At 37.8% G+C, this 13,209-nt stretch overlaps 1 protein-coding gene and 1 long non-coding RNA gene across 8 annotated transcripts in view; one reads left to right on the plus strand and one right to left on the minus strand.

Moving 5' to 3' along the window:
• LOC308623236 overlaps nucleotides 1-2,716 on the plus strand; it is a 133,843-nt gene extending 131,127 nt beyond the window's left edge. The window contains exon 9 of the long non-coding RNA XR_014016793.1: nucleotides 2,626-2,716. This is a non-coding gene — a long non-coding RNA (uncharacterized lncRNA). The remainder of the gene's footprint in view (nucleotides 1-2,625) is intronic.
• Nucleotides 1-13,209, minus strand: part of FKBP5 (FKBP prolyl isomerase 5) — a 113,203-nt gene that overhangs the window by 23,449 nt on the left and 76,545 nt on the right. For all 7 annotated transcript variants that reach the window (XM_081245336.1, XM_081245335.1, XM_081245331.1 and 4 more), the window contains one exon: nucleotides 2,576-2,732. In XM_081245336.1, coding sequence (XP_081101462.1) covers nucleotides 2,576-2,732 — 157 coding nt within the window. The remainder of the gene's footprint in view (nucleotides 1-2,575; nucleotides 2,733-13,209) is intronic.

The following is a 13,209-nucleotide window of genomic DNA, read 5'->3' on the forward strand; positions in this document are numbered from 1 at the left end:
TGACCATTAAGCCTTTATGTGCATACAAGAAGCACCTGCACCTTGTATGCAACTGCTCTTACCAACTGCTTCCTTTTTACAGATGAAGAAACTGAGGCTCAGAGAGAAGTGCTTCCTGAGAATCACACAAAGAGGCAGTGGTAGAGCCAGGATTTAAATTCAGACTCTGTGTGTCCCAGAAAGTTGTTTAGTTTTTGACCCACACTGCCGCATAATTGAGATACTCTGGCTCTTGGCAGCCTATGTTTTTGTTTGGGGTTGGTGCAGGACAGAAGATAAGGAAGAAAAAAGAAAAAAGCTAAAACTAGCCATATTTTACCTGAAACAAAAGAGCTTAATCAGTCACCGTATTTAAAACAATATTAAAGACATTGTCCTGATGAGAAGAGAGAAAATGGCTTCTCTGGAAGTGTTTTAGGAATTCCTTACTATGAAAACATCCTGCCAAGGAGTCTATCAGAATGAAAGAGAAGGTATATGCCCTGGGGTTTTTGGAGCGTGAAATACAGATGACACTAAGAGTAACACAGAACACATATTTGCAACAGCCGTATTTATAGCCACACTCAAATGCAATGTATCTATAACTGGGACTCTGGTAAGACAAGCAAATTCACCGCACATGCTCACCGCATGCCCGGTGGGCAGGGATTCTCTATATACACAGATAATCTTACGCAGCACCCGTGTGGACAGTCTCCTGGTGTAGACTCTGCACTTTTAATGACTCCTCAACATACTAAGCAACATCCTGAAGAGAAAAGAACATGTTCCTTTCTAACTATGCTAAATTATTTCCATAAAACATATGAAAAAACTTTTATATCTAGTAATTTATGAAAACTTGTCGACAACTTTTATGCCTGAAAAATCTACCATATGTTAAAATGGGGTTTCCCTTTCCTTATGGTCTGAGAGTAAAATGGAAGAGAGAGATAATCATCACAACAGCAAAAATAGCTAACATACTAAGGGTTTGGCTGTGTCAGGCACTTTGCTACATTCTTTACATGCATTATCTCATTCAGTCCTCCACAACTTTGTATGGGAGATACCGTTATCCCCATTTTACATAAAGGGAAACTAAGGCTTAGGAGAGTCGAGTACACAGCTGGTAAGTTGCATGTTTTTTTTTTAAATCACTAATCATACAACAATTTAAACTTGCAAGGAACTATTTGCATTAGTAAATCTAAGGATAATTCCTGTTTCCCTTTGCCATTAAACTTGAGACATCTGTTCCCACAACTGGCTTGTCAGCTAGGTTAAAATGTAATGAACCAATTCGTATTATATGCTCACAATGTATAGAGAACTCATCCTCAAGGAACTTAGATCTGAAAACACATGGACATAAATACCACTCTGTTTATATGAGTTTAGAACTACTGTAACTTTGGAATGCTGGATTAAAAATAGTTAGATATTACTTGGATATGGAAGAGATAGCAGCACCTGAATTAAAAAGTTCCTTATAGAAACAGATTCACCTAAGTGAACTACAAATACATAGTAAATGTAAATAAAACACACTAAGGTGGGAATATACTAGTTGAAAAAGGAATAAGACAGAGAAAAAGAAGGTATTAAATAAAAGGTGTCTCAGTGAAAGCTCTAAAGGGCTCGAGGTGTAGAGCATTTTGCAAGGATTTTCAAGTGGGTAGTGGCATGACTAAAACATCACTTAAGAAATACGATTAATGGCTCAAGTGTTAGGGCAAAGGTAAATATGCCACTGGATTACGACCGAGGCTACACAAAGGCAAGCAACTGTACAAAAGGCACAATATTACCTATTGGTAAGTGCAGGTCATCAAGATTCTCAATAACTCAAAATCCTACTGATTGAAATCCAAGGATCCAGAGAGGGAGGAAACATGAGATAAGCAGATGCACTTTCACACAAACAGAATCAAAACACCCTGGTTTCTCTCAAGGGTCCACTTCTCAAGATAGAAGGGTTGGATTCATGGTATAATTTTAGATCTAAAAATAATACCAAACATGTTTTCACAAGAGAGACTTAGTGTCTGATAGTTCTAAGCTTGGTAGTGCTAATGGATATCCTTATGATGGGAAAAATTTAGGCAAAAATGAGTCATCTCTGCTGCCTTTAGATCCAGGAAGAACACTTTTTTTTCAGGGAGTCTGTATAAGAACAGGTGGCACAAATTCAAGTGGTAATAAATCATCCAAGTGCTTCTTCAACTTCTAACCCCCACGTTTTACTGCCTCCTGCCTAACTTAGAGAAAAGGAGAGAAGGGGCAAGAGAATCATGTGAGAAGGGCCAACAGCTTCCTCTCTTGGCAATATGGCAGGCAAAACAAACAGAAAAGCAAAACTTGCTGTCAGTCCTACCCTGAACACACATCAATCAAGTGAATAGGCTTACAAATGTCTGTAATATTATAAGGCCCATTAACTCACTCTGTGACTAACTGTAGCCTGATTTAATTAATTGTTTCCACTGTTGGCCTTAACTTCACTGAAAATAGCAAAAGGTTGACTGAAAAAGCAAGTGTATCCCTGTTCTTTAGATAACTTCACTGTGTACTGAACTGGTATGCTGCTTACCGTGGTCCAAGATACAAAATACATTGTTCCTCACGCTGCATTTTCTCCAGGGCTTTGTCAATTCCGATTGGAATGTCGTGGTCTTCTCCTTCGCCAACTATGAACCCCACATCTCTGCAATCAAACATCCTTCCACCACAGCGGCCTTCCAGGTGGACTGAGGGAGAGGAGAAGGACAGTCAACAGAGCTGCTCTTTGTGACTGGCTAATTCAGGGACGTGATAAATGAGTAGTTCTCCTTCCTCATTTCATCTAGAGACATACGTGGTATGTCTTGTTGAAGCTTAGTCTACCCAGTCTGGAAATTTAAGAACAATCATATTTCTTTCTGTTTTAAGTTTAAACTTATAATTACTGATAACTACATCAGTAAGATAGCTTAGAGGATAATAAAGTGGAAACACAGGTTTAACTTAAACCTACTATATGAGAGAGGTTTCCTCACCTATAACACAAAACAAGAAATACTAGATTATTTAATAGGTAATTATCAAAATGCCACAAACTTAATATCAAGTATACAAAGGCTTAAACATTTATAACTGCATCTTGGCTTCGGATGCTTGGGTTGAAAAACAACCGAATGGCTATTTCCCCAGTGATATTAAAGGGTTAACTGAATATAGAAGCTCTTTTTTTTTTCTTTGAGAGTTTTAATCTCATTCACAAATACGTTTGAATAAAAATGAAAAGGCCAAAGGCAACATCATCAACATATCTGTAATCCCTTAGTGCAGTAATAAATGTAAAATGTGAAGGAATCAATAGTCTCCTATAACTCGACAAATCAAATTACTCAACTCCCTCCTCTGAAACGTTAAGTGAAGAGGTCAATTTCTCAGGGCCTACTTCCTCACTGCACTCAAACTCAGCTCATTCCCAGGGTAATTTTACATAAGGGGCTTTTATGTTAATATAAAATAGGAAAACACATACAGATATATATTTTTCTCTTGGTTAGACTTTTTCTTCTGGGATAAACAATTCTTTGAAACTTTCCAACTACGTTTAATATTACAGATATTCATTCCTTTCCATTTAGGTCTTTCACTCAATAAGAAAAATGGATGGCTTGTATGACAGCACAACATTCGACAAGCAATGTAATAATTTGTCTTTCATAAGAAAATTTTTTATTCCTGCTTCTGTAATATAATGGCCTGGATTCAAATGTAAGGAATTCCTAAAATGCTTCTTTTCTGAGACTGGTTGATCTACTTTAGATCAATAACTTGCTTTAGAGACTAAAAATCATTTGTTCTGTTACATTCGTCCCAGGAGACAATTATTTTCCAAATACAAATTCAATTCCAACTTACTCTACTTTTGAACTACTTGATCTCAAAGGTCCTTTGAAGCTCTAAAATTCTACGATTCTATGGCCCAGTAATATAACTCTCAATGTAGACCAGAAACCAGCTTCAAAGCTAATTCCTGTAGTTAATCATTTGATCAGGTTACCTTTAGCCCAGGCCTAGGAAATGAGAGAAACCCTGAAGAGTAAACAGCAGTGGCATAGACACTAGGGGCCGAAATGTCACATGGGTATTTATGCTTTGAAGTTCTCTACCGTTTTCTAAGTCACTAGGATTAATACCATCCCGATTTGTTCCCGTTGCAGACATAGGGTGGAGTCGAAGACGCTTGGGCCAAACTAGAGAAGGCCTGACTCTCGAGTCAGACCTTCTAAACAGGGGCAAGAGCTAGACTGGCTCTCAGGGTGGAGGTGGCATACAGAAATTTTGTTCTATGTCCCATACTCACAAATGCACATGACTCTCTATTAACTCACTTTTCGAATGTTCTAGATAAAATACAGCTTAGCTTGCAGCAGAGTGAAAGTTCTTTTGAATTGGAAATAGTTTCAAAATAAATTCAACTTTATTATTTTCAAATACATACACACTAGAGAGGTTCTGCAAGGAATCCTAGGCTTAATATATTTTTTACTGGAGTAAAGGCTGGTGTTTCTAAAGAATTTGAGAGTTTGAAAACTTGTGTTTTTAAATATTTTTAAATCTGCCCAAGAAATTTAATTTAGACTAATGTGATGACACTTTTCATGAAAAAAGATTTGCTGAGCAAAGTGAGTTTCGGTCCACGTATTATAGAATATCTCAAGCATTGAGATTTATTATCCTAGTAGCTCACAACTTAGTTGACAGATCTTTCTGAGTGAGGTTTATTGTTAGAAGTGTTTTCCTCCCTGATGGAGAGTACATTTAGTGGGGGAGGAAACTATCAGTACATTCGTTGTGGTTTTTGGTTGATCAAGTTTGAATGTGTTTTCAAAACAGGAAATCCAGAGACTCTGTGAAGGATTCCTGCCTGTGTGTCAGTTTCCTAGGCTGGTTTTTCAGCTTGATGCATATACTTGATATTAAAATTATATAAATAATTTCAGAAGTTCTCTTTACATGTGATAACCCTTCATATTAGGGAAGGAAAATATTGGCTACTAATAAACATGTTGGGAAAGATAAGTCAAGCAAGCAAGCAAGCAAAAAAAAAAATTCAAGTCAAAGTATAATGAAGGCATAATTAAGAAAGCAAAAAAAAATGTTCACTGCAGCCGGTCTCTCTAAGAGAAACAATATATGGTAGAACCAATGTTTTTGGCCACCTAATAGGGAAACATTTGCAATAACTCTTATAGATACTTACTACCTTATATAGGGACCAATCTTTTTTTTCTATTAAATCTCTTTTAAGTTGAACCTGAATAAGCACTACCTACAGTACCAGACTTAAATTGATAAACTGATACGCATGCGTGCGTGCACACACGCAGCAGTCTTTACGTGTATATATAAAACCTTTTAATACTGACATTATCTGGAATGTCAGAGCAAGAAGATGTATCACAGCCTCAGGGAGTATAGTCCATTGATTCTTTACATCTACAAGTAGCTCGCTACTTTCTCTTTTTTTTTTTTTTTTACTAATCTCGCTAGATTAACTGGTTTCTAAAATTGGAACACTGGTGTGACAAGTTCTATAAGACAGCTGACAAGAACTCCTCCCCACCTTGGAGCTGACTGCTGCAGCAGGGACCTCCATCATGGTGACAGATGCAGACATGCCTGGCTCCCATAGATCCAATTTTTTTTTAATTGTCTTGATAATTGCTACCAAAGAAAACCATGGCAGCTCTGGCTGTGGAAGACCTGTGGTTGCTTTTAACCTTGTATCGCTTAGTGCAAAAACTCATTTAATAAATATTTAATAATAACCATCATGACTCACTGGGAGCTTGGCCTCTAGGGCTCAGGAGGTCTGTTGCTAATTCCAACCAGCGTGATTTACGGGAAGTAAATGATCTATGACGTGCCCAAAGAGAATAAAAGTACATACAGGATGCTTCTACTTAGGGTTTTTTTGGGAAGAGAAAGAAATACACAAGTTAAAAAGGGACAACATTTTCTCTTGACTTAAAGTCTACGTAACTTAAAGGGGGGAGGTCCTCCAAACCCCACGAAGTCAAACCGAACCAAATTACCCGAGCCTTGCTGCGCAATCCGAGTGTAACCACATCAAGTGAGCCCAGTCTGCTGCAAAACATCACTTAAACTGGAGCTCTGACTTATTGTTCTCTTACTGCCCTAGAGCAATTTTGTTTTGAAGAGCACAGAACACCCTGTTCTGAATGTGGCTGGCACATGAACTCGATGTGCTGACAGCAATTTGTACTCCGATTAAAATAGGGGGGGAAAGGAAAGAGTGCACTGCAGTAAGGAAAAAAACTGGAATGCAAGAACCCGAAAACTGTATAGTTTGTATTTTAGGAAGCAAAACTGAGAAAGAGGCTCCATAACCCCCCCCCAAAAAGTGCTGTAAACGCTCCAGCCTAAAGACGTTAGCTCTGGTAAGTATCTGTTTTTCCCTTTTCTAATTATAGTAGTTGGTGTCTGATAGCTTTGCACTCATTCCCAAAACAATTACTGGGTCATGGGGATCTGAATGGGAATGTTGTAATGGCATTACGACTAGACAAGACTGGTCATTTAGCCAGAGAAAACCAGGTTGTGACAGGTTACTCCCACTCGGCAAGGGTTTTCTCTGCTGCCTAATTCATGCCAAGGGAGTTTCTCTCTGCCTGCATCTCCTGCCTAACAGAGCAAAGCATCCAAGAGACAGTGGGATCTTAATGACCCCCTGAAAAGGCAAATCCAGAGATGGATTTCTAAAATCAGGAGAGGCATATTAATCACTGATTAGAAGAGAAACTCTTCCCCTCAGGCACGGTGGTCAAATTTCCCCCAAACTGCCTCCTGTCCTCCTCTGTACCATTTTGTACTATGATGAACAAATACCACTGGAAGATTGCTCATGGCACTGAGGGGACAGATGCTGAGAGCAGGTGTGGAACCTGGCTACTTGAACAGAATAACATTTATGCAAATGGTTATATGCCTTAGTCTAAACAGGAAGCATACACACAGCAATAAATTCTATACCAATACAAATCCTCACCACTCTCCTCTTTACACCAGACTGGATTCCAGTCCCATTCTGTCACTTAACAACTGTGGCTTTGGGCAAGGTCATTTCAATTATCTGAAGCTCAGATTCTTCATCTATAGAACAGGGGAAATAATGTCAGCTAACTCCTAATTGTTGAGAGTATTAAATTAGGTATTGAATTAAAGCTTTTAGCCCAATACCTGGCATGCATTCATTTAATGTCAGGATGGCTACTATGTGAAAATACTGTGTTATGTGTGGATAGACAGAGATGAACTCAGTGAATGTTAGCTATGATTATTTTCCTGCAATTAGTGGTAAATTATACCAGATTAAACATGTTTTAGAACTTGGTATAAGAAACCACTTAATCGCTCCACAGAGAGAGCTGTCACAGTATGAATAAAATTCAAAGTAGGCAAAGGCAATATCTTATTTTGTACCTCATAGTGTGTACAACTGTGTGTACAACACACAGTTCAGGGCCAGAAAGTAAATATTTATTTAATGATTAATCTGAAAACAGGGCATTAAGGAAAATGGTAGTAATTTTCATTCATTTATAGGAATTTTCCCTTTTGAATATGTTAGTACTCCTATTTTTAATAAATGCCAAGAGCTATTTAAATTCTTTACTGATATGGAGTTTTGTTTTTCAATACTATTCCAAAATAAAGGCCCACTGGCTTAATTTCTTAATAACAAAAAGATTATTTTCTACTAAGATTTTATTCTACCTGAAGACTTGAAGATACCTTTTTAGAAGGAGCTATATAAATCCAAAATATATGAAAGAATAAACACTATCCATTTTAGACCCAAGTACCATACTACATTATTTTGTAAAAATATATAATAAAATGGTTTCAAGAACCTGTTCTCTCTTACTGGACAAAATTTGCCAGGACATTCATAAATACTTCAAAAGCATGTGAAAAACAAATCCCCAAAAACCCTCATAGCTCTATCAGATTTCAACATGGTCATACATGAAATCTTTCCTCTATTTTCAATTTTTGGACCATTTTGGTTTTTGGTGTTTTATTTATAAAGAATACCTAGCTAGATTTTGTCATCACTGTGTTAACCTTATGAGAATTTCTGCCTTTAATAGGTGACTTTATCTCATTCACATTTTTTGTAATCACTGACATGACTGATTTTATTCCTACAATCTTATTTTTGATTTCCTACATAATGTTTTCTTGTTATTCTTCCTTTATTACTTTTACTAAATTGATCAAACTTTCCTCGTTCCTTTACTTCCCCACTCCATGCAGGGTCGCTTGGAAGTTCTACATGCTATTCTTACTAATACCTAACGTTAAATTTTAAACAAATCATTCAACAGTATGTGTGTATGTGTGTATATATATAGACATACATACACACATATACATATTTATCAATGTGGACTAATCAGCATAATCTCTCCTTGAATAAGAAAACTTTCTTAGACCATTTGCTTCCCCTCTTCATTTCCCATTTGCACCTCATTTTGTTAATTACTGTAGCTCCATACTGTTAAACAATTATTATTTTTAACATTATAGTTCTACCATTTCAGAGATCCAAATTCAGCTGTCATGTTATGGAAATTACTTTTATGCTCACTAATGTTTCTTATGCCTTGGATCTTCACTTCTTGGCTTTATTTTTTGTGATGTTTTAGAATATCCTATAGTATTTTTTTCAAAAAGGGCACAAGTCTGCATACTCCAAAGTTAATTTTGTTCTCATACTTAAGTGATAATTTGGCTGAGGATAGAAATTTAGGTTTAAAATATTCAGTTACAGACAATGCTTAAAGCACTGTCTTTTAGTATTCAGTGTCACAAATAAGTCTGATGTCACTCTGATTCTCATTCCTTTGCATATAGCTTATTTCTCCCCGGAAGAGTTCAAAATTTTCTTTTAAGTTATGGAATTAAGAAATTTCACCAGATATACATACAATGGAATATTACTCAGCCATAAAAAAAGAATGAACTCTTGCCACTTGCAAAAACACAGATGGACCTAGAGGGTATTTATGCTAAGTGAAATAAGTCAGACAAAGACAAATACCCTATGATTTCACTTACATGTAAAATCTAAAAAAACAAATGAACAAATAAAACAGAAACAGAGTTACAGATACAGAAACAAACAGGGGGATGAGAGAGGGGTAGGGGGATGAGTGAAATAGGTGAGGGAGATAAAGAGGTACAAATTTTGTTAGAAAATAAATGTCAGGGGATGTAATGTACAGCATAGGGAATATAGTCAGTAATACTGTAATAACTTTGTAAGGTGACAGATGGTAACTAGACTTATCATGGTGATCATTTTGTTAATGTATAAAAATACTGAATCATTATGTTGTATACCTGAAACTAATGATATTTTAAGTCTATTATACTTCAATAGGAAGGAAGGGAGGGAGGAAAGAAAGGGAAATTTCACCAGGATGTATCTAGGTGAAAAAGCACTCCTTACTCCTGTGTGCCACCATCAACTGGCCCTTTCAGTCTTAAGATTCTTCTATCTTGGGGCTTCCCTGGTGGTGCAGTGGTTAGGAATCTGCCTGCCAACGTGCAGGACACTGGTCTGGGAAGATCCCATGTGCCACGGAGCAACTAAGCCCGTGCACCACAGCTACTGAACCTGTGCTCTACAGCCCGCCAGCCACAACTACTGAGCCTGCATGCCACAACTACTGAAGCCCATGTACCTACAGCCGTGCTCCACAACAAGAGAAGCCACCCCAATGAGAAGCACACAAACCACAACGAAGAGTAGCCCCTGCTTGCCGCAACTAAAGAAAGCCCAGCCACAGCAACGAAGACCCAACGCAGCCAAAAAAAATGAAAACAGAAAACACTGTGTGTGAGGTAAATTCTTAAGAAAAAAAAGATTCTTCTTTCTCTAGGAAACCTTCCATTACACGTTTGGTTAGATACATATCGTCTATCCTTGATTTATTATCCCAGTCTTCTAATTTTTCTTTCACTTTTCATCTCTTTGGTGGTTTTTTTTTCCCCCCTCTGTTCTGAGATATTCTTCACTATCTTTTGTATCACTAATTCAAGATTCTGGGACTGTCCATTTTGCTTTTCAACCCTTCCTCAGAGTTCCAATTTTAATAATCATATTCTTAATTTCCACTTTTTTTTTTTTTTTTGCGGTATGCGGGCCTCTCACTGTTGTGGCCTCTCCCGTTGCGGAGCACAGGCTCCAAATGCGCAGGCTCAGCGGCCATGGCTCACGGGCCTAGCTGCTGCACGGCACGTGGGATCTTCCCGGACCGGGGCATGAACCCGTGTCCCCTGCATCGGCAGGCGGACTCTCAACCACTGCGCCACCAGGGAAGCCCCCCAGATACTTTCTATCTTTTCCTTTTTCAGAGAAGCTGATTTTTCTGACTCATGAATTTAATATCCTGTTAAATATCTCTGAAGATACTAATCAGTATTTTGAAAGTTCTTTTCTATTTCTTCTTAGTCCACCTCAGTGCTTCCGTTTCATGGTATTTGCTGATGATTCTGTATTGTTTGGCCATGCTTTATAAAGGAAGGATTCAGAAAGATCAAGTGATTTTAGTTACCTGACACAGTTTTTCTAAGCCATTGGATATACTTCCATGGCAGGCCTTTTCGCAAGAGGAGTGGGCTGATCATGCAGATCTCTGGGTGAAGATCCCAAAGATATTTATTGAGCATTTACTACATGCTGAGCATCATGTGCACAGGAAGGCTGGGGACACCTTTTTCCACTGGTGATGTAGGAAAAAGTTTTACTTCAGGAACAAAACACTTCAGCTTATTTACTGTTGTGCAGAGCTGCTTTTACTTTTTTCCCCTTCAAATCTGTTTTAAAAGCTCAAAGATACTTATGTTCTCATTCTGTAGTCCAAGTCCTAACACATGGAGCCTTCTGAGGCAGATCCCTACTTTACTTTAGAAATTGGGCCTTACTGGCTTTAGCTTGGGAGCAAAAGTCACAGCCAGGCCCTAGAGTAGTAACTCTCGAGTAGTAATTCTCAATCCTTGGCTGCAAACTAGAATCACCTGGGGAGTTTGTTGTTTTTTAAATACTTGTGCCTGGAGTTCCATCCTTTTGAGATTTGCTATTCTTATTTAACTGGTCTGGGCTGAGACCTGGGCATCAGAATTTTAAAAGCTCCCCATGTAATTCTAAATTCAGCCAAAGTTGAGAACCACTACACTACAGGCTTACTAGCCCAGCTGTTCCATATTGTTTTATAACAACCCTGATGATTACCCCATAGCCTGCCTTGGCTCCCTTGCACCAGCTGACTAAGCTTGGAGTTCTGCCCAAGCTTGTAGAGAAGAACAGTATGTACCTCTGCAGAGGTCTTCTCTACACCTGTTGTGGGTTGGGTTTCCTGAGTCTAGTTTCCATCAGCCCAATTTTATCTACTTTACTTATTCCAGAAATTCTCCATAATTTCTGATCCACTTCTTGTAGTCTTCCTATTTTCCACCACTAACATGGATTTCTTCCTCTTTTTTTGAAATCATTCCCCACTCCTCCCCTCCCCATCTCTCATTTCAGTGGGATTTGCAGAGGGAAATGAGGTGAGAGGGAAGGGTACTCCAACAACTTGAATCCCTGCAGATCACTCTGTTGAAATTTTCACACTTGAAAATACTCCCGATTGTCTGCATTCTTTGCATTCAGATGTGGCTGAAAGCACTGTGAGGCAAGAGAGTCACACACAGCTAGTGTTTTGATGTGCCTACTCCAAGCACAGAAGTTAACTCAGAAGATGTGAGAGATGGGAGCTAGGGGAAGAGGAGCTGGTAGCTATTCAGAGCCTTATGTCAGATTGGCTTTTCTAAGAAAGCAAAGCTCAAAAGTAACAACGTAGCCACTACAGGCAATGAAGCTAAAGTATGATGACTAAAGTATCAGTCATCATGATAATGTCAATTAGAGTACCTTAGAACACAGTGACTTTTTTTAATGGAAAGAGGACAACACTGAATAAAAATTACAAGATGGTCATCTTAATTGACATAAAGCACACTGGAACAGAATCTAAAAATTGATTTGCAAGCATTAGGATCCTGATGGAGTAAAAATCATGATTTCTTTGAGAAAGAATAAATTCTGTCAAACTAATTTAACTTCTCTCTTCCCCAAAGAAATTATTAAAAGGAAGCAAAAGATCACAATTCAATAAAAGCCTTTTGAGTCAGTCCATAACTTTGTTCTTCAGAAAACAAACCAGCAAAAATCCTGGAGAAATATGATTTAGGTAACATTACTAAGAAGATATATAATTATTTTTAAGACTGTTACTGAAGACAAACTGATCATGGGTTGTAGGTCAACCCTGGTAGAGACAAAATAATTTGCTGATGGACTGGCTGTAGAGTATAAGAGAAAGAGAAGTTTATTTCCTTAAATCTATTTAAAGGACACAAAATAAATGATATAAACATTTATTTAGAGAAATAAATGTATTTATTTATAGAAAAAAGAAACTAAGTGTCTATCTACCATGTATTAGGCACCTTTCTTCCCTTAACTGTCACAACAATCTGTGGGGGTAAAAGATTATTATTCCCATTTTACAGATGAGAAAGCTGTATGCTCAAGGTGATTAAGTAACTTGTCTAAAGTCATAAAAATATCAAGTAGTGATTCGAAGATTCAAAATTCACATCTATCACTTCCAAAGCCTGTGTGCCCCCTCCCCCAGCTATTCACTGTACCTTTACACAGAAATGACAGAAACTTGGTCACTCTTGTGTATCTATAATGACATATCATAATGGATGATCACTGTCTATAGTTTTTCTTTCACTGTGGAACTGGCTTTAGTTCTAGGATTTCTACTTGGTTTTGAATCTAATAGTAGATGGGTGCTCGTACAAAAAAAAGGCAAACCAGTAGTAAAGACTGAGTAGACTTCAAAAGGAACAAGGTGATCTTGGCTTCTGACAGAGACCACTTTTGAGTCAACCTTCTGTCCTCCTCCCACACAGAGCTAACTGGTCTCAAAGAGGGAAAGCAGGATACCTTAACCTTGATAAGTGACAATACAATAAATTTTTATCAAATTGATTTGTTCTGGAAAACCAAAAAGGGCTTTCGGGAGAAAAAGTAAGAATAAACCATTTACTCTAAAATTTCCCAGGAAAGTACAATCTAACAAGATG

This window comes from Mesoplodon bidens (genome assembly GCF_964165515.1).
Source record: "Mesoplodon bidens genome assembly, chromosome: 10".
Classification (NCBI taxonomy): domain Eukaryota; kingdom Metazoa; phylum Chordata; class Mammalia; order Artiodactyla; family Ziphiidae; genus Mesoplodon; species Mesoplodon bidens.